General features: G+C 44.9%; 1 protein-coding gene across 2 annotated transcripts in view; it reads right to left on the bottom strand.

The window, feature by feature from the left end:
- Nucleotides 1-910: 910 nt before the first annotated feature.
- The window catches only part of SATB2 (SATB homeobox 2), a 258,561-nt gene continuing 237,826 nt past the window's right edge, over nt 911-21,645 (bottom strand). For both annotated transcript variants that reach the window (XM_060257220.1, XM_060257221.1), the window contains one exon: nt 911-4,064. In XM_060257220.1, coding sequence (XP_060113203.1) covers nt 3,609-4,064 — 456 coding nt within the window. In that variant the 3' untranslated portion in view covers nt 911-3,608. The remainder of the gene's footprint in view (nt 4,065-21,645) is intronic.

The following is a 21,645-nucleotide window of genomic DNA, read 5'->3' as shown; positions in this document are numbered from 1 at the left end:
CCCACCCGGGACCTGGGTGGATGAAAGAGGTGGCGTTTTTTTGGATTTGTATCCCGCCCTATACTCTGAATCTCAGAGCGGTCACAATCTCCTCTACCTTCCCCCCCCCCCAACAAACACCCTGTGAGGTAGGTGGGGCTGAGAGTGCTCTTACAGCAGCTGCCCTTTCAAGGACAGCTTCTATGAAAGCTATGGCTGATCCAAGGCCATCTCAGCAGGTGCAAGTGGAGGAGTGGGGAATCAAACCCGGTTCTCCCAGATAAGAGTCCGCACACTTAACCACCACACCAAACTGGCTCACTCCAAACTGGTTTTGGAGTGAGGCTGCTGCCTCTTTTGTCCCATATCCTGGGCAGGTGGAAGAGGCAGCAGGGCTGCTCTGCCTTGGAGCGAGGCCGCGCTGCCTCTTTCGTCCACCTGGGTCCCAAGGAGGTGAAAGGGTGGTGCAGCACCTCTGCCTTGCTCCGCAGCCCGGTGCTAACAGGCCACGGACCGGTACTAATCTGCGGCCCGGAGGTTGGGGACCCCCTGCTCTACGTGATTTATATCATATTTTTAGAATCAGGAATAAATTGGTTGAAGAAGAGCTGGTTTTTATGCCTCACTTTTCTGTACCCCTAAGAAGTTTCAAAATGGCTTACAAATCGCTGTCCCTTTCTCTCCTCGCTACAGTCACCTTGTGAGGGAGGTGGGGCTGAGAGAATTCTAGGAGAATTATGATTGGCCCAAAGTCACCCAGCAGACTTCATGGAGAGGAGTGGGGAATCCAATCCAGTTCTCCAGGTTAGAGTCCACTGCTATTAATCACCACACTGCACTACAATGAATGAGGGCAACTTCTGACTGAAGTTTTTTACAATCCATGGAGGTAAAACTGATCACCCACCAAAGAATGACTTCACAAATTAAGTCATTTACTGAATGTGTTTTATTTCAACAACCAAAAAATTCTAACAGACTAACAATGCACATAAGTTAAAATTTAATTATCACTTAGTGATAACGAAGATCAAGTTGATTTACATGGAAAAAGAACATTTACAATATGTTAATCCTCATTCACATTGTTGATACCGCAATAACACAATTTTTTTTTAAAGTTTTCTTATTTCACAAAAAGGCGGAAAATTGTGCTTTGTTAAGAGGCACTACAAGAAAAGATTCTTTTTCCAAATAGATATTATATGATGAATATTGAATAAATAGACATATATGCATTGTAATTCGCAAAGTTCTGGCAAGACCACAGGCGAAAATGCCCACAGATTTACTTCAAAGAACCACTGCAAAATTGGCAGTGAATTTTTTAAAAATAATAATAATAATAATAAAGGCAAGACTCAGCATCGGAAAAAAAATACCTACTAAATTTTTTGGTTGAAGTGTTTTAAAAAAAAACAATAGGCTGATGCCAAAGAGATGAATAACCTTATGAGAGCTTGACCGATATTACATAAATGTAGTGATTTCAGCAAGAGTTTCAGATTAACAGTTGGAAAAGGAGTAACTCAGAGAGCGTAAAGCAGCACCTACTGAACTTCGATTAAAACTGCAGCATACTACAGAGGAAAGGAGGAAGTTTAAAAAGTGAGCAAGCCAACATTGTCGTTCTAGGGTATATGAAATGTATGCAGGTACACTGTGGGCATCAATATATCGATTGTGGAAAAGTCCCTTTTTTAAAAACTCCAGAGGTTACTGAGCAGCTAGAATTAGCTTGTATTGCAACTTATCTTCTCCCTGTATGCTGTTAAACATTTTGGAGTGATTACCTATACAGAGGTTGGTTTTAATGCCTGCCTTTTATACCTTTCAAAATATATAAATAGTATTTAACAGTTATATTACAATGCCTGTGCAAGAAGAAAACGTTAACGTAGCTTTCCAAGTGATATTGCATGAGGTCTTTGTTTAAAAAAAAGTTACAAAGCAGATGTCCAAAAAGAAAAGAAAAAAAGCCTAGCAAACGAGTAAAAAGATATCCGCTGAAAAATAACTCTGCAGAAGTCGAAGAGTGAGCCGGCTGGTGTCACACAGCTCCAAAAACCCGTGGGAGCCCATTGCAGCTTGAATGCTCGTACTACCGAAAACTCGCTCAGGGTTCATTCTGCTTTATGCAATGGGATTGTTGTGCTAGGTCACTGGGAAAAGATGAGGGAGCGATGACACGGAAACCCTGACTCCTCTGCTTCCTAGGGTGGCCGCAAGCTCAGAGTGCGTGTTCCCACCGAGTCCGTCATGCACTGTGGCGACGCCCGTACCTTCGGAGATGGCTGGCTAAGAACCGCTTGTCCCACTGAGATAATTAATCTGAAGCGTGAGGATCCATGTAGGAGAAACGAGAGAGAGGTATAGTGGGGATTTCGGTCCTGGAAAGCCTTTCGCTGACAAAGAACCAGTCAAGTTTGCCCCATGCTGAGAGTTGTGATTTGGGAAAGTGTTTACTGAAAAGCAACTCTGACGTGTATCGTAAACAGTCTCTAAACACTAACGCCTGAAAAGAAATAAGGGGAGCAAATAAATAAGCACTCCGGATGCACAAGCCCCACAGAAGTGAATGGAATCTGTGTGGCAAGAGGTGGGCAGTTTGCTCCTTTGGAAAACAACACCACTGCAAAGCATGGCTTGATGTGACATTCCATCGAATAAATCTCCATAGAACCACTTTTCACAAAGACGTCATCAGTGGACAAGTCTTAAGTCCTCTGCATTTCCCACAAAAAAAAGTCCACAAAAATCCATCTGTTGAATAAGGTGACGAACCAAACAAACTTGCTTTGTTGCTTTAAATGTGCATTGTGGACTGAGGTTTTTTAAAAAAACTTACTTAGGTCAGGAATTTTATTTTATTTTTTAAGGTGCCCTGATTTCTCTTCCCCCACATTTTTTCCTTCTTCCTCAGTTTCGAGTTTTTTGTGTTTGTTTGGTTTTTTTTTGGTTTGGCAGTGTTGATCTACGTTTCAAATTCATACCTCAAAAATTACCTATCAAGCTGCCAGAGAGGAAGCCACGATAATAATTAATAAAAAGATCAGGGATGAACACAGAAAATAAATAGGTCTTCCAAAATAGTCACCACACCCTGAGGCAGCAGTTTTATCTAAAAGCCAAAGCAACTCATTGTGAAGTGGTTTTTCTTTTCAATACACAAACACGACTCAACTTCAACGGGCTCATTTCACAGTCTATACTTTCAGATTGTAAAGTTACGTCCCATGCAAATTTCACATATATATATATATATACATATATATTTACATATATTTATACATATATGTGTAAATATATACATATACACACCCACACAGCCATTTCCTTCATTGATTTCATTGGTCTGTTCCATCTTGTAACTTGCTAGAGGTTCCTTTGATAAGTGCAAGGTTAACCATGTGAATTACAATTAACATTGTCTCAAACATAAAGAAGTGTTAACACTCGAGTGCCTAAGGGAATGTCTGGATGGGCTATGCAAAATAATTGTTCAATTTGCATATCATCGTCGATGCACACTGGAAAAAACAAACACTTTTAGAAAACCCAAAGCCCTGCTCCCCCCACACCCCAAAGAAGTCGGAATAATGTATTGCTTTGTCTGGAGGGGTTTCACATTATCTCTGGTCAGTTTCTGAAGTCATTGCCTTGCTTTTGTCAGGGTTCTCTTCTTCCGTTTCCACCTTGTACATTTCCTCAGAGCCTTCCTCACTGTCATTCTCTTCTGACTCAGTCAGAAGCTCCTCATCTTTGTATTCTGCCACATCCACCACAGTCCCCAAGTGCTCTTTTAGCTTCCCGTGATGTTTTACATGGTAACGCTGGTTCTGGAAGAATTTGATGATGGTGTGTTTAGGCAGATCCAACTGAGCAGATAAAGTGTGGATCGCCTCCTGGTCTGGGTAGAGGCCAACGTCATGGATGAAACTCTGAAGGATGCCCAAGGCCTCCAAAGAAATCTTAGTACGGGACCTCGTTTTTTTGGTGCACGCGTCCTCTGGAGGTGGGGGTGGGGCTTCTTCTCTTGGAGGTGAGTTCTCCTTGGCGGGCTGCGATTGCTGTCTATGAATAACCTGTAAAAAAAAAAAGGCAATTTCACTGAATAAGCACTGCACAGACAAAACCTGCCTAATATCTAACAGAACTGATACTGGTCAGATATTTAAAAATACTGAAAAAGTCTTAATACAATTAATTTATGGACTTATTCAATTCTGTATTGGGTGACTGTATGAAAGAAATATTAAGCAAAAAAAAAAGAGGAACATAATGCTGGGTTCATACATTTCCCCGAAGATGACGATGACATTGGATTTGTATCCCACCCTCCACTTCAAATCTCAGAGTGGCTCATAATCTCCTCTACTTTCCTCCCCCACAACAGACACCCTGTGAGGTGGGTGGGGCTGAGAGAGCTCTCCCAGAAGCTGCCCTTTCAAGAACAACCTCTGCGAGAGCTATGGATCACCCAAGGCCATTCCAGCAGCTGCAAATGGAGGAGTGGGGAATCAATCCCGGTTCTCCCAGATAAGAGTCCACATAATTAACCACTACATCATACAGGCTCTCCTGGGATCCTTCAACATAAGGCAGGGGCCCATATATATGTGAGCCTGATTCATGCACACACTTCTTTTTTCATGGTGTAGAATCATGTGAATTGGGCTTCAGTGTACAATATCACAGGCCTTGGATTCAGTGGGAGCTCACAGGATCACAGCTCCTGAACCTTTCTGAGAGTTCCAACTCCTCCTTCTGAGAGTTCTACCTCCTTGTCCATTGAATAGTTATGTGTAGCTGCATAACAATCCCTGGATGAGCTCCACCACCTATTTTTCTACAAAATGACCCTTGCAATATCACATGTGGACAACACACCAGACATTACCCTTTAGTTAAACTGCAGGGCTGGGAGATGTCAATTCTAGTTTATCAAGAGAATCCACAGCCCAGATTAAGTATGAACTGGGTCTACAAGCTTAATTAAGACAGTTACTCCATGGTTGAAACTACGTTCAATGGATTGCATAAAGAAATAGTGGAGGGGGTGTGTGCCAGACTGGGATTCTGATCTCAGTTTGATTAGTGCCATGTGTATGTATGCCTGCAGAACGATTCGGAGGCCTCTTCCTCACTCTACAGCTGTCCCCTTGCTTACTAAAGGCAGGGGGGAAAGAAACAATTCTAGATCTGGAGAGAAAACAGCCTCAGGGAAAAAGGCATTGCCTGGTGTGAGAGGTTTCCGTCAGGATTTCATTTTAATTAAGCCTAGATCTGGCAGATTTCAGTGCAGTCTGGAGCTTAGTCTTTGCATAACAGGATTCTGTCCCACCCACCCACACTTGAGGAAGGGTTCTTTGTGACACTGCTCCCAGTGCATCACTCTCAAAGCGAGGCAGGACTGACTGTGGATTGAACGGAGCTTCTCGCTTGTGTACATCAGGCACCTTCTGGATCTCAGGAACGGAACTGTTTGGGTGTGAAGTGCATCGATGCTACATTTCTGTCCCACCTTTCTACACAAGCAGACTTGAGGGGGATTTGCAAAACAAGTTTAAGAACTGATAGATTAGAAACAGCAAACATTCATGATGGTCTGGAGGTCTCTCTGACAGGAATTCTCAATGATTCCCTCATCATTATACTTTTTATCAGGCAGTAAAAAAAAAAGGCATGCTGCAATTGTCAAATCAGGGGATACTTTGTGGATGTCTGTAACACGTTGCAGGTAAGCAGGGGTCATTTTATAGGAATATAGGTGGTGGAGCTCATTAGCATAACTCATTAGCATATGCTGCCCTCCTCATCAGCCAAAAGCAACCCGATGCAAGAAAGGAAAACCCTGGGGGAACGAGGCCTGCTTGGGCTGGCTAGAGATCCAACCAGCCCAAGGAAGCCTCGCTCACCTGGGGTTCTCCTGGGACGCTGCCCCCCCCCAGCCAAAAGGTCAGCAAGCCACCTGCCGCCCAAAATCACATAAGAAGTGGAGCAAGGGTGGTGCGGGCTTCTCCAGGGGTTAATGAGGGCTGCTGGGGTTGTGGCAAAGCTCCTGGTGGCTGGCTGGCTGCCCACTCGCCTAATCCAGGGATTGTTATGCAGCTTCGCCTACTATTTAATAGATAAGGTAGGTAGGTGGTGGGGAGGTGGGGGGCCTGTCAGAAAGGTTCAGGAGCTGCACTCCTGTGAGTTCCTGCTGAATTCAAGGCCTGCATGTAGGATTTCAGAATGTTACATGTGTGCTAATGTATTAAAATAGCACGTTTGTTCAAAATATCATTTCCAAGAAATCGTTAAAACAAACCTCCAGGGAAATACATTCTTGGATGATGAGATTTTATTAGAAACATATAAACTGATGACAGACTTAATGAAAAAATATATATAAATTCTAAAATATATTTATAGATAGTTTGAAAAAAAAACTTGTTCTGTTCTAGCTAAAAGCTTGCAAAGCACCTCTTTAAATCTCGGTCTCTCTGCATGACAAATAAATGGACACAGGTGGATTGACCCATTTCACCGTCCTACGAGCAAGCGTTGCTCATAGTTCTGGCTTTGCTACAGGTTCCACAGTTTCCCTAAACCCAGGTGATAAATGATATGATTTTAGAGATCAATAAACAGAAATGAAATATCTAACCGCTATGGCTAAGAGCAGGAATAGCTGCAAGGCGGAGACACTGAGCTCATGCACTTGCAAGGGAAGAAAATGCGCACAACTAAATTCTCACCCAACAATCAGCCTTGAATGTGCAGGAAATGTGTTTTTGCTCCTGATGGGTTTGCATTTAACTAAGGCTGACCCCGCACTAACTTTGCTCCGCCCCTGGCTTCTGTTTCTCTCCAGAGCAAGCTAGCGATTTCACACCAGCCACTCCACGCCACCATTTTACCTGCAATTTGCCGCACTGCAGCATAAACCCTGTTTTTTCAGGTTTACACTGTGGCGTGGCAAATCGTGGGTTTTTCCCACGCAAAATGGCAGCATGGAGCAGTTGGTGCAAAATCGCTAGCTTGCTCCAGAGAGAAACAGAAGCCTGGCGCGGAGCAAGGTTAGTGCGGAATCAGCCCTACAATCCTACTGTCCTAAGCAACAAAACAGTAGTAAACCTACAGAAGTAAATATTCTCTATTGCTTACCTACAAAAACCTGGACACGTGGCCCAGTCTGGCTCACTGGGCTCTGCCAAAACCACAGAGAGTGAGAGGTACAGCCCTTCACTTTCCTGATTTCATTAAGCAGTAGGGTCCTGCATTGCACAGCTTTAAGGCTAATGCTTATCTTGGTGAACGCTGCATTTAAGCCATATCCTACAGTACTGCCAGTCTACAGAAAGGAATGTTACAGTTTATTTGTTAAACAACCTCAGATTTTTTTTCTACAAATCACAGATGGAAGAATATTAGAGAACATGGTGTTGAGCAAAATAAAATACAGGCAAGTTCCTGAAATTGGGGGAAGGGGGAGGCTTGAGAACATCTCTCTGTTGCAAAGTGCCTTATTCCAGGAACTATGTAACTTCTGCACCTTGAACTGGAGAAGCTGATCCTGCATAGGAACAGAAGAGCAACCCTGTTGCTTATATGAACATATATGAAGCTGCCTTATACTGAATCAGACCCTCGGTCCATCAAAGTCAATATTGTCTACTCAGACTAGCAGCAGTTCTCCAGGGTCTCATGCTGAGGTTTTTCATGCCTATTTGCCTGGACCCTTTTTAATCAGAGGTGCCGGGGATTGAACCTGGGACCTTCTGCTTACCAAGCAGATGCTCTACCACTGAGCCACCATCCCTCCCTTTGGCTCTCCAGGGTCTCAAGCTGAGGTTTTTCATGCCTACTTGCCTCAACCCTTTTCAGTTGGAGATGCCCAGAGATTGAACCTGGGACCTTCTGTTTACCAAGCAGATGCTCTACCACTGAGCCACTGTCCCTCCCCAAACAGTCCATCTGGTACAGCTTCCTGTTTCACACAGTGGTCAAAAACAGTTACTCTGGGAAGCCAAACAAACAAGGCATAGAGGCTGAGACCAGCTGGGCTCTACCAACAAGCAGTGGGCCCCCTGCCAAAGTCAGATGCATTTAAGTCCCACTGAAATTAATGGCAGGACTTAGGGATAAACTGGATATGATGTAGGACGCTGGGGATCTCTGGCCCATAGCTTAGCATCTAAAAGCATTTATGACAAGCTCCCCATAGCCCCGTGGTGCAAAGTGTTAAAGCTGCAGTACTACAGTCCTAAGCTCTGCTTACAACCTGAGTTCGATCCCTGGTGGAAGCTGGATTTTCCGGTAGCTGGCTTCAGGTTGACTCAGCCTTCCATCCTTTTGGGGTCAGCAAAATAAGTCCCCAGCTTGCTGGGGGGGGGGGGGTAGTGTAGATGACTGGGGAAGGCAATGGCAAACCACCCCATAAAAAGTCTGCCATGAAAATGTTGAGAAAGTAACGTCACCCCAGAGTCGGAAATGACTGGTGCTTGCACCATAGGGCAGGGGCCATATTACTTTCCCCATAGGGCAGGGGCCATATTACTGGAGAATGACTATATGTTAACTCTTCTGCCCTGAACCCCCCATCAGCTCGTGAGCGGGGGGGGGGGGGAGAGGCACAGTATAGGTACCTTCCTCCTTTCCCTACTACAGCTGAAAATAGTTGTGTTGGGGGAGGCATGTTGATGCTTTTAGGATTGGAGAAAGGGTGCGGGTGGGAACGATTTTATTATTTGTTTTTTAAAATATTCATACCCTGTCTTATCTGCTCACAGGTTCAAGGCAGCTAACGGTTGTGTATGCGCCTAAAGTGTGGACTGAATTGGATGTTCCTGCCGGGCTCATTGGAGCCAGATAAACAGAGCTTGGGAACAATGGGCAGCTGGATCCAAATCCCTGCTGCCCTGCACCAATCACAGGCCCCCTGCTGGTTTGAATGATCCAATAGCGTGCTTGCGTAGGAACCCTGAGTTGTATATAGTTGGCCCCGTTGGCCCAGTTCCTCAGTCTTTTAAGTGCAGTCTACCTTATGCTGTACTCAATAAAGAGCTGATGTTCACTACCACCTCGCCTCTTCAGTGCATCAAACCCACTAGATTATACTAACAAAACCTGCAAAGACACAATCGTCAAAGCAACCAGCAGTAAGTTAAACCAGTACCCAATTAAAACGTAGCTGAAAGGCAATGCACAGAGACGAAATGCAACCCAAACCATTTGCCCATCATCTAATGCCCTTCGGAAGAAGACAATCTTACATCCCTTCCTGAATGCATCAAGTGAAGGTGCCCTCCACACCCACTCTGGTAGACTATTTCAGAAGAACAGTCCTACCATTGAGAAGGCCTGTGACATAAACGATGCACAACAATCCCAGGTACATCCCAGGTTATAAGGCACCCCAGGTGAGCCCACACACCCCTAGTCTCCCCCCATAGGCAAAGCGTGTCCCCACCCCCAGTTTTCCCCCCCACAGGCGCCCAAGCCAGTCTCACCTCAGCCACATTCCTGAGGTGCGTCAGAGAAGTGGGGCAGAGCTCCCTTCCTCGACTTGCCCCAGTGCATTGAGGCCGGTTGCATGCGCTGTGATTTAGACACATGCACGCCACCTTCACCTCTGCCGTCCCCTCCCTCCTGGAATATTTAAAATGCACTGATTGGTGGGGCTTTTATCTGTGAGCGGGACGGGCAACCTCTCTCTCTTCCTTGCTTGCTCCCCCCACCTGCCACCTGAGAGGGGGCCCAATTCCCCCCCCCCAGGGCTGCACCCACAGGCAACCGCCTAAAGTCGCCTAATGGACGTGCCAGCCCTGCCCAGGTGAGATTATCACCAGAGAAGACTGAGGAGTGTAACTTTTGCCTAGGATAATAGAGGGAGGTGCAGCTTGAGAGATATGAGGATCCCACGTCATAAAGAGTTTAAAGATAATAACCAGCAGTTTGAATGGGGTCCAGAAGTGAATAGGCAGCTGATGCAGCTCTGGAGTTACAGGTTCTGAGCAGTTGACAGGAGCATCTCTGCCCTACTTTGTACTAGTCAAAGCTTCTGAGACATCTTCAAAGGCAACCCCATGTGGAACGCACTGCAGTAGTCTATTCCAGAGGACACAGTCGTATGGTTCACTGAGGATCAGTGTGACTAGGTCAGCAGAGTCTAAATATGGAGCCAGTGTATATACAAGCCAGATGAGATGGAAAGAATCTGCTAACTCACTGATAGGCAAATCACCCCCAAGCTCTTAAATTCATCTACTAGAATAGGGGTCCTCAATCCCTGGTCTGTGGCCTGTTAGCAACCGGGCCCTGAGTTGTAAAATTTATTATATATTATAAATAATAATAATAATAATAATAATAATAATAATAATAATAATAAGAAGAAGAAGAAGAAGAAGAAGAAGAAGAAGAAGAAGAAGAAGAAGAAGAAGAAGAAGAAGAAGAAGATGACAATGGATTTATATCCTGCCCCCCACTCTGAATTTCAGAGTCTCAGTGTGCCTCACAATCTCTTTTACCTTCCTCTCCCACAACAGACATCCTGTGAGGTGGGTGTGGCTGGGAGAGCTCTCCCCAGAAGCTGCCCTTTCAAGGACAACTCTGCCAAGACCATTCCAGCAGCTGCAAGTGGAGGAGTGGGAAATCAAACCCAGTTCTCCTAAATAAGAGTCTGCACACTAAACCACCACACCAAACTAATAGAAATAAGTGCACAACTGTATCATCCCTAAACCATCGCCGCCACCTGCCCCCGGTCCGTGGAAAAATTGTCTTCCACAAAACTGGCCCTAGTGCCAAAAAGGTTAGGGGCCGCTGTACTAGAGAAAGCTTAACCCCATTTAAAGCTAGTTGATCGACCATTTAAGTCTGGTTGATCAAGAACTGGATTGTAAAGATTGGAAAAGCACTTTAATCTTCTGGATAAGCATGCCCTCCATCCTTGCGTGGATTAAGCTTCAGTTTGTTCATCTTCAGCCACTTGACCACTGCCTCAAAACGCAGGCCCAAGATGTTCACGGCTGCTTCAGGAGGCTTAGAAAGTGACGCATAAAGGTGGGCGTTATCCCATTACTGGTGACAACCAGTCCCCACAGCTCCTGATGATTTTGGCCAAAGGTTAAATAGCATTAGGGATAAAACAGACCCACACATCAGGTCCCGACAAAGCTCATTCTGCTTCCCCTATTCCTGCTTCCTGACAACAATAAATGAGCAAAATCAACAGAGGGCTGTCCCTTTTCTTCCAAACACCGCTGCAGTGAATTTACCAGATCAACAGTCAACCAGTCAATGATGCCGATAGGTCTGGCAACACCAGCAACAATGTATTTCTCTTATTCAGTTAGCTAACTCTTCCCTCCCTTGCTCAGCAATACTAAACCATATCTGGGGTGGAGGGGTTACACCTTGAGGTTAAACTATGCAATTAGATACGACTTCAGCCTCAATTGCTCGTTAATAACAATACTGCAACCTTTGAATCAATGGCAGTTTTCCACATATGAAGTTCGTTTATTATTTTTTATCCAGGCAAAGCCAGACTAACTGAACGATATGCCATTATCCACTTCACAATTTAGATTGAGGGCAATTTTGTTCCTAAACTCTATACAAATCAAACAAGAGAGGAACAACAGAATTCTGATAAAAATATGCACTGCGACTTTTAATCTTCGATTTAAGCATTTCAGCATCAAGATTTTAAGCAATTATTATAGCTGCTGCTCCCTTCTTAGCAGAAGCTATTGTTCTGTAACTTAACGTGCTCAACGAAATTGCTTCCTGTGATGAGATGAAGGGGTCTTCCCTCACATATTGCTATTCCTTTCACTCTTATGCAAAAGCTCCCAGTATTGGGACTGTGACTAAGAATCTTTTTAAAGCATCGTATGTGAACAGGCTGGACTCCCGTATTGCTTTTTCTTCTCCAGACCTCTTTCAGAAGACCAGATTTTTCCACTCTCAGAAAATAATAAAGCAAAAGTGTTGCTGTATCATACACATGCTCAGGGGTGGAATTCTAGCAGGAGCTCCTTTGCATATTAGGCCACACACCCCTGGTGTAGCCAATCCTCCAAGAGCTTACAAGGCTCTTTTTTGTAAGCTCTTGGAGGATTGGCTACATTGGGGGGGGTGGCCTAATATGCAAAGGAGCTGCTGCTAGAATTCCACCCCTGCATGTGCTGTTGAACTTCTCATGCCTATCTTGCCACAGGTTGACTCTAAAGACCACCGTCTGAGGGGGTTGTGCAAAGAGATCCCCCTTGCCTTAAATGCCACCACTGAGAGAGAACTGCAGTTGTAACTTCCTTCCCTCCAAGAAAACAGCCTTAGGATCCCAACACAATCTTGACTTTCCCCGAGTAAGTCTTCCGCTCTCCGCTTTCACTCCTTCCTCTATTCCTCCATCTGTACAAGAGCAAGGCCTTTGCCGCAATTTTTACCATCTGGAACTGACTTCCTATTTCTTCCCCCAAATCATTTCCCATCTCCTTGCAACTCTGAACTGAAACAGGTTTTGTTCCCCTTGCCACAGGTCTCAAATGTTTCTGCTTCTCTAATGCGTTTACTCTTTAACGGTGGAAAGGCAGTTCCCCGCACCCACTTGCCCATAAAAAAGAAGAAGCTATAGTTAAAGGTGGCTCTAAGCTTATTTTTCAGAGGCATTACTTTTCACTTTTTCCAAGGCGGTAGCCTACAGAGACAGAAAAAGGCGGAGATGCCCAATATCGTGAAAGTTGACTTTAAAAAAGATAAAGTGACTCCCTATTAAACACACACAACAATTGCAATATGTTTGGAAGGCCTCAATGAAATCCAGCTGGGAACCATGTGTAAAAAATAATAGTCCACGCCTGCGGGGAAGGAAGTATGATATGGAATGATTAAGTTTAGGAAAATATATAATGTGGTATATAATTACGGGAATGATCTGTATTACTTGTAATAAGCTAAGGCAGTCGATTCAAACCGTCTTCCAGGGAACCCCGGAGGTCCTCTAGGGCTAACCAGGGCAGGGACGCCTCGGTGAAAAAAATCAATTAAGGGTCAACTAGTTCCTCTGAAAGACATGATGCCCACACTGCTACTGCCAGGCACAGCTAGCCACAAGACATCTGTTTATTTTAATTGGACTGGCTCCTGTAACTTTAACAGCAATCTGACATGGACGTAACCACTGGATCGTCTAGGAAAAACTGCTCTGGATAAATTTCTATGTGCCATGTGGCTGCTAATGTCATGGGGACAGGTCTAACCCGCCCCGCCCCCCCCCCCAAAAAAACCCGAGGCATTTATTTAGGTGTTGCCAGGTGGAATTCTAGCAGGAGCTCCTTTGCATATTAAGCCACACACCCCAATGTAGCCAATCCTTCTGGAGCTTACAAAAAAGCCTTGTAAGCTCTTGAAGGATTGGCTACATCAGGGGTGTGTGTCCTAATATGCAAAGGAGCTCCTGCTAGAATTGCGCCCCTGGGTATGACATACCCTCAGTTGATGCAGAATATGTATTTCCCGCTGACGACTGATGGGTGGGTGTCCAAGAACGTGCCCTGGAATTCTCTGAAGCCTGCAGCATGGGATTCCACATCAGGCAAGCCTATGGGGATATCTTGCGCTAGCAGTTGTTCCGCCCCCGGACTTGTTTTCCTTGGCTCAACTGATCAATTCCTCACGAGTTGCTGGGTGGGTGCATTTTGATCCGCAGCTCCCTCCAATCTCCCTCGCAGTTTCTTGCTCTCCCAAAAAAAACAAGAGCAAAAGATCTCAAGGGATATTGGAGGAAGCTGAGGATCAAAATGTGCCTGCGCAACAACTGGTGGGGAATTGAGCACTTGACCCAGGAAAACAGAAGCCCGGGGGCAGAGCAACTGCTAGTGAGGATCCCGTCTCCTACTGGGCAAAGCTGAAGGGGATCAGCTGCCCAGGGTGGAGGTAGAGCCTGAAGCCCACTCAAGCACAGTATTTTCATTCATTCATTCATTCATTCATTCATTCATTCATTCATTCATTCATTCATTCAATGTTCCCTTTCTTTATAAAAGACTTCTGTAGAATACTTTTTCTCAGAGGGTAGCTATGTTGGTCTGCAGCAGGGGTGGCCAAACTTGCTTAATGTAAGAGCCACAAAGCATAAACATCCAATGTTTAAAAGCTGTGAGACATGACCAAATACTGCACAAGTGTTTTTATTAAAACTCTTAAAACTTTCTTTGCACAGAAAGATAAAATACATATGTATGTCCTTTACAACACAACCATGCTAGAAGGATACTTTAAAAACAAACAAACAAATGTTGGGAATAACAAACAAATGTTGGGAAGGATACTTTAAAAACAAACAAACAAATGTTGGGAATAACAGTCCCCATAAAACCAGCACAGAGAAAGGCTAAGGAATTATTTTTTGGCACCAGTGAGAGAAGGAAACACACATGTACCTTATGAATCACTGATTACTGTTTGCATCATGACACATCTCTCTTTGCCTTGACACCAAAGTTAGTAAATACAGTTCCTACAAGAGTTATGAAATTAAGGGGAAACCCCATGCCACCCATCCCTCCTTCCCATGACTCCCTTAGATCTTGCGGTCTTTCCCTGCTCTAGGTCTCTGGGCGATCTTTGTGGTGGAGAAGAGCTTGCAAGCCTGCCTATTTCCCCCTCTTTCCCCATTTCACACACAGCGGAAATAGTTGCTTCCTTATGGGTCAGCACTCAGAGGCTGACTGAGGTCCCGATGCTAAGCATGCATTAAGTTCCTCCTTAATCTCCGAGAGCCACAAAATGTGTGTGAAAGAGCTGCATGTGGCTCCTGAGCCACAGTTTGGCCATCCCTGGTCTGCAGGAACACAGCTAGATAGGGGCCCAGTCGCACCTTTGAGACCACGAAGATATTCAGGTTATAAATGTTTGAGAGACAACAGCAACAGTGATCCATGAAACGGTCACCTCGAGAAGAGACTACTGTAACGCCCTCTACATGGGGCTGCCCTTGACTCAACTCAGGAGACTGCAACTGTTGCAAAACACAACAGCCAGGTTGTTATTGGAGCTACCTTATTATTATTATTACCTGTACAGGAGCACATCCAACCTGCGCTGGAAACGTTGCACTGGTTGCCTGTGGCATTTTGGATTTGTTTCAAGGTGCTGGTCATAACCTTTAAAGCCCTATATGGCCAGGGACCTATCTACCTTCGGGACCACCTCTCCCCATATGTGCCCCAGAGAGAACTACGTTCAGGGTCCCAAAATCTTCAGACTCCTGGATTGAAAGAAGTTCGACTGTCTACCACTAGAGTCAGAGCATTTTCAAAAATAGCCCCCACGGTGTGGAATGCACTCCCCAAAAACATCAGGACCCTGCGTTTAAGCTTGCCTTCAATAGTTAAGGGGAGGTAGCAAATACTCCACAGCACTGACAATCCCACTGGACAAATATAGATATTCAGAAACATCGACGTGCATCTTGGATTTTATGGTTAAAATATATTTTATTGTATATTGTTTTTAATATTCTGTGTGGTTTTTAACTGCTGTTAGCCATCCTGAGCCCGTTAGGGGAGGGCGGGATATAAATTTGATAAAATAAATAAAACACACAAATAAATAAAACTTCATCAGAAGGGAGCTTTGACTCTTAAAAGCTTATACCCAAAATTCTTGTTGGTGTCTAAGGTGTTACTGGACTTCAATCTAGCTGTAGAATACTTATACATCATTCGCACTACTATTATTTAACACCCATTAATCAGAAAGTCAGGTATCTCTGCCTGTGTTTCAATTACATTGTACAAGGCACTGATTTGGATTGGGGCCACTTAGGGAGGGGTTAATTATTCCAGCTGCACGTGTTTTCACTGACATAACCTTGAGGTGAGGGGGGAACTCCTCAGTCTTTAACAAGAAAAACAACTCCCCCCCCCCCCAGCATATTCTAAAAATGGGAATAGAGGCAGAGCAGTTTCAAATGCCGATAGGGGCCACGATGCAAGTAGAGAGAAGGGTTTAAGCCCATGCACCCTTTCATCAGTCAAAACCAACCCCCTGCCCACAGATTATTATTCACTCTGAAAGTGGGGGGGAGGCACCCTTACTAGATCCACCTTTTAAATTCTGCACTTTTCAGGCCCACATTTATACCGACAGAGGATGTGCCGCCTATTTGCATTCTAGAAACAGATGTTGGGAGACGCTATAAACAGACCCAGAGAGAACTGCACCACGGCTTAGCCGCAGCCTCCAACTGACACAGAGAAGAGCACAACAGCAGCAACAACAAAAAAAGCTTCAGTAAATACTCCACACCTTTCGACACACTCCCCGTCTGGGGGTCCTGTTGGCAAGAGTGTTAATTAGACAGAGTTTTCTGCCAAAAAAAGCCTTGTACCGGCTGCATGGAATGTCTACGAGTGGAACTGTAGCAGGAGTCATATTTTGCACCTGCGCTTGTTTTTCCCTTTCAAAGTAGTGGTTAAGAGTTTGTTTTATTTGGTTCTGTGAAATATATTTGTCTCCTTTAGCTAAACACTGCAGCGTTACATTAGGGGACCCCCCCCCTTTGGGGGGAGCTGAGATTTGGTGTACCCACACACCACAAAGCTGTATTAAATATTGTACTTAGATTCCATCGCTATCCTTGGATTATATAGTATCCTAAGGTTACAAGCTCGGGAAAATTCAAACCGTTATTAAAACGCGCGCGCACACACACTATCTATGAAGTGATGACAAATTACAGACTACAGGTGTTAGATTACATTTTGACTTCGGGCAGGTTTAATATACCTTGGCTTCCTTCTACAATTGCTTGCAGCTTGTAGCGTTATGGACAGGGGAGTTTAAAAAAAAAAGTACGGTACTCAATAAATGAAGACCATGTCAAAAGAAATCAATGTGAGCGTGCAAAATGGTCGGAAGTCTGACATGGATATATATATGTTCACTTTCATCTAGCTTTCTTTAATATCGTAACCAAAGTGCTACTGGCGTTTCTCGTGTATTGCCTTTTTTTATAAAGGGGAGGGGGTTAATAATTGCTTCACCAAGTAAACATGGGTTTCAGAGATGATCGAACAAGCAAGCTACGATATACAACAAGCTTAATTTCATTGGGAAACTATCCTTCTTTGGGGGTTATTCGTTTAAAATGGCCTTCATCTTAAAAGGATCCTAATTCTTCTTTATGTTTTTTTAAAAAGGTACCAGCTAATTTTCCAAAGCTGGATCCAGTTAACTGTCCCTTCCACCCCAAATCTAGTGTATCTAGGGAATTATTTTTTCTTTGAATGCTTGCTAGGTAACTGTAATAAATGAAAACATTTTAAAGACAAAGGGAAAAAACCTACTAAGAAAAACAAAGAAAAAAACTATGTATTTCAAATCTAATATGCAGTCCAGTAGAGTGCAATTAGTTTCTGCCATATTCCGGTAGAGTCATTTTCATGTTTTCTCTTTTTATGACTTGTGTATGTTTGGGGGGAAGTTAACACTTAACAGGAGGGAGCCCCGTGGCGCAGAGTGGTAAACTGCAGTACTGCAGTTCAAGTTCTGCTCACGACCTGAGTTTGATCCTGGTGGAAGTTGGGTTCAGGTAGCTGGCTCAAAGTTGACTCAGCCTTCCATCCTTCCGAGGTCGGTAAAATAAGTACCCAGTTTGCTTGGGGTAAAGTGTAGATGACTGGGGAAGGCAATGGCAAACCACCCCGTAAAAAGTCTGCCGTGAAAACGTTGTCACCCCAGAGTTGGAAACGACTGGTGCTTGCACAGGGGATTACCTTTTTAACACTGAACAAAAATGCCTGGCACAGCAAGGATTTGCGTTCAGTAGGTATGCTCAAATGAAAGGCTACGAATGTACGAATAACTCCATCCTGATCTGACATTATAAATACAGAATGTCTGTATAGGGAAACCTGTAATTAAAAATATGCTTTTATAGCATTCTAAGATATGCATGCATTTCACTGGTTAGAAAACCAGCATGGTACACAGCTCAGCATCTTTCAAAACCAAAGTCTACAACAGTTCTCTGGAGGGTCTTACAATCCCTTCGGAATGACTGAAGGGTGACCCATATTTTTTTGTCCCCATGGAGCTAACAGGAAAACAGTGCCTGCTCAGTTTTCTGGGCAGGGATTCTCTACCTTGGGAGAAAAAACAACTGCTTCCCTGCTTTCAAAAAGCGGAGCTCACGTGGCTGCTGCATCCTGAGGTCACCCGGCTTCCATATTCTCTCAGTCCGTCAGCCAGAAAACATGCCCCCTTGGCTACTCAGCCTTAGGAACGCCAATATTTTCAATAAATAAGTCAGTTTCTTCCATATGGAGCTCAAGGTGGCTTACAACAATAATAAAATACACAAAACAGATCAAATGTTAAAAACTTTTTAAAACACGGTTTAGATAGAACTGCTTTAATCAAATGCAGTTCCTACATAATGTATTCAGAAGCACCAAAGAGGTATAGACATCACAAGAGATTTTTTTGTTGTTGTTATAAAACTGACCAGGTTTTCACTCTTATTTTCCAGTGCAAAGGATTCCAACCATGGAGACAGATACCACTAGGGTTGCCGATCCCCAGGTGAGGGCAGGGGATCCCCAGGTATGGAGGCCCTCCCCCCGCTTCAGGGTCATCAGAAAATGGGAGGGAGGAAGGTCTGCTGGGTACTCCTTTATTCCATAGGAAACTGATTCCCATAGGGTATAAAAGAGAATTGTGTATCAGGGGTTCTGGGAAGGCTGTTTTTTGTGATAGATGCACCAAATTTTCAGCGTAGTATCCTGTGCCTCTCCTCAAAACACTCTCTAAGTTTCAAAACGATTGGACCAGGGGGTCCAATTCTATGAGCCCCCAAAGAAGATGCCCCTATCCTTCATTATTCCAAATGGAGGGAAGGCATGTAAAAGGTGTGCAGTTCCTTTAAATGTGATGGCCAGAACTCCCTTGGGTTGTTCAATTATGCTTGTCACAACCTTGCTCCTGGCTCCACCCCCAATGTCTCCTGGCTCCACCCCTAAACTCCCCAGGTATTTCTTGAATTGTACTTGGCAACTCTAGATACTACTCTGCACCCATAAATGATAGCAGCCCACAGTGGAAGTTCTGCTTCCAACACTGGTTTTTTCCAAGGAGCAGCTCTGACATGTTTTCGAGGCTCCTTCCCACCCTGAGTCAGCCAGCCCCTATCTAGGAGTTATTGACCAACAGGAAAGTTTTTTGCCATCTCCAGTGCAAAGTCCCTTCCGATGAAGGGGCGAGATTGATTACTACTTGGGCCACAGCCTTTTTGAATGATGGACCTATAGATTCAATTGCCCTCTGAGACCTGACCTTGCAGACCACAACTGACAACAGGAACATATTTCTTAAGTTTGCTTTCGAGGCGCAGCTGATAGCAGCTCATAGTATTGTTTAAGGATGACAGAGGAAGAAAGCCTACATGAGGCATGCACTTGCATTGGGTAGGTGGCATAACCTGAAGGAGACAAAGGTTTGGGAGTAATTGACACGAGTGCCCTGTGGCTGAGAACTACTGGTGTAGCTGTTAGATCAGGGGTGCCCAAACTGTGGCTTGAGAGCCACATGGGGCTCTTTCACACATATTGTGTGGCTCTCGAAGCCCCCACTGCCCTGCCTGGTGGGTTTGGAGAATGCATTTAAAGCTGCCTTTTCCCCACCTCTCTCCCCCTCCCTTCCTCATCCATCCATCCATCCTCTATCTTCCTTCCTGTTCTCAAACATCTGACATTCATGTCTTGTGGCTCTCAAACAGCTAAGCCAGTTTGGCCATCCCTCTGTTAGATAAAGTCTCCCCAGTCGTAATCCAACCACAACCATACAGCCTCTCTCTCACCAGCTCAGCCACGTATACTGAAAACATTGCATAATAATAAAGCATTACAAAAACTGAAATACCATCTCATTTGTATGGAGGACAGGAGTGGTGAGTGAAGGGGAGAGCAGAGGAAAAAAGATTCTAGGCAAGAACTGGAAATTCCCTTTATTTTCTCCACCCAATCTCACTGCTGTTTCTGCTCATACAACTTCCTATCAGTTAATGATCAGCTTCTTGACCCGAGGCAAGGAGGAAGACCTTGCTACTACTGCCTGTTTCTCTTAGCCATGGTTGCTCCAAATTTTTATGGGCCCCCTCCTCCCTTCATGGGTACCCACACTCCTCATTCCCCACAGTGCTGCCACACCTCTTAGCTGCTGAAGCAGAGTTCAGTTGGCTGTTTTGGGACTCCCTTCTCTCATCTGCCCTCCCCAGCACTGCCCCCGGAAAAGGAAGAGAAAGGGGTAAAGAACAGGGCTGGTGCATGGGATTAGGTGGGGTAGGCAGGATTGGAGGAGCGCTGCACAGTGCACTACACTATTTGGAGGTTTCCTTGGAAGCCTCCGAAGACTGCACTGTTTTAGCGGTGCCTGGCCCCTTTCAACCCAAAAGCGGCTAGGTGCTGCTAAAACTGGAGGCATCCAAGGAAACCTCCAAAGAACATAGTGCAGGGGGAAAAGCGGTGGTGAGGCAGCACTCCTGTGCGCTGCCCGTCACTCTCTTGTCCCCCGCTCGCTGCCCTGCATGATGACATCACTTCCAGTGATGCCATCATGCTGCGATACAGGATGACCTTGACAGGCTGGAAAACTGGGCTAAAATCAATAAAATGAATGTTAACGGTTCTGCGTTTAGGCATGAAAAATCCAAATCATGGTTATAGGATGGGGGAGACTTGTCTTAGCAGTAGTCTGTGCGAAAAGGATCTAGGGGTCTTAGTGGAGCATACGCTGAAAATGAGTCAGCAGTGTGATGCGGTGGCTAAAAAAGGCAAATGCAATTTAGGGCTGTATCAACAGAAGTACAGTGTCCAGATCACGTGATGTGATGGTATCACTTTACTCTGCTCTGGTAAGACCTCACCTAGAGTATTGTGCTCAGTTTTGGGCACCACATTTTAAGAAGGATATAGACAAGCTGGAACGGGCCCAGAGGAGGACGACGAAGATGGTGAGGGGTCTGGAGACCAAGTCCTATGAATAAAGGTTTAAGGAGCTGGGGATGTTCAGCCTGGAGAGAAGATGGCTGAGAGGTGATATGATCACCATCTTCAAGTACTTGAAAGGCTGTCATATAGAGGATGGTGTGGAATTGTTTTCTGTGGCCCCAAAAGGTAGGACCAGAACCAACGGGTTGAAATTAAATCAGAAGAGTTTCCGGCTCAATATAAGGAATAACTTTCTGACTGTTAGAGCGATTCTTCAGTGGAACAGAGGTGGGCTCTCCTTCCGTGGAGGTTTTTAAACAGAGGCTGGATGGCCATCTGACAGTGATGAGGATCATGATAATTTAGGGGGAGATGTTTGTGAGTTTCCTGCACTGTGCAGGGGGTTGGACTGGATGACCCTGGAGGTCTCTTCCAACTCTCTGATTCTATGTGATAAGTGTCATAATGGAAGCTTGCTGGGGGGGGGGGGGGCACAGTGCATGGATCTGCCTTGATCAGCAGAAAAACAGGTTGCTTATCTGTAACTTATGATCTTCAAGTGGTCATCTGTGCATTCACAACCTTGGGATTCCAGGCGCCTGCGCTGGCTCTGACCGGTACTGAAAAGCTCCATAAACGGATTTTTGTGTCCCGACCTCTGGGCATGCTCATGGACTCA

This window comes from Heteronotia binoei, chromosome 16 (assembly GCF_032191835.1).
Source record: "Heteronotia binoei isolate CCM8104 ecotype False Entrance Well chromosome 16, APGP_CSIRO_Hbin_v1, whole genome shotgun sequence".
In the NCBI taxonomy this organism is placed as follows: Eukaryota; Metazoa; Chordata; class Lepidosauria; order Squamata; family Gekkonidae; genus Heteronotia; species Heteronotia binoei.
The sequence above is the reverse complement of the archived record's forward strand: the minus strand, read 5'-3'. Positions and strand labels throughout refer to the sequence as shown.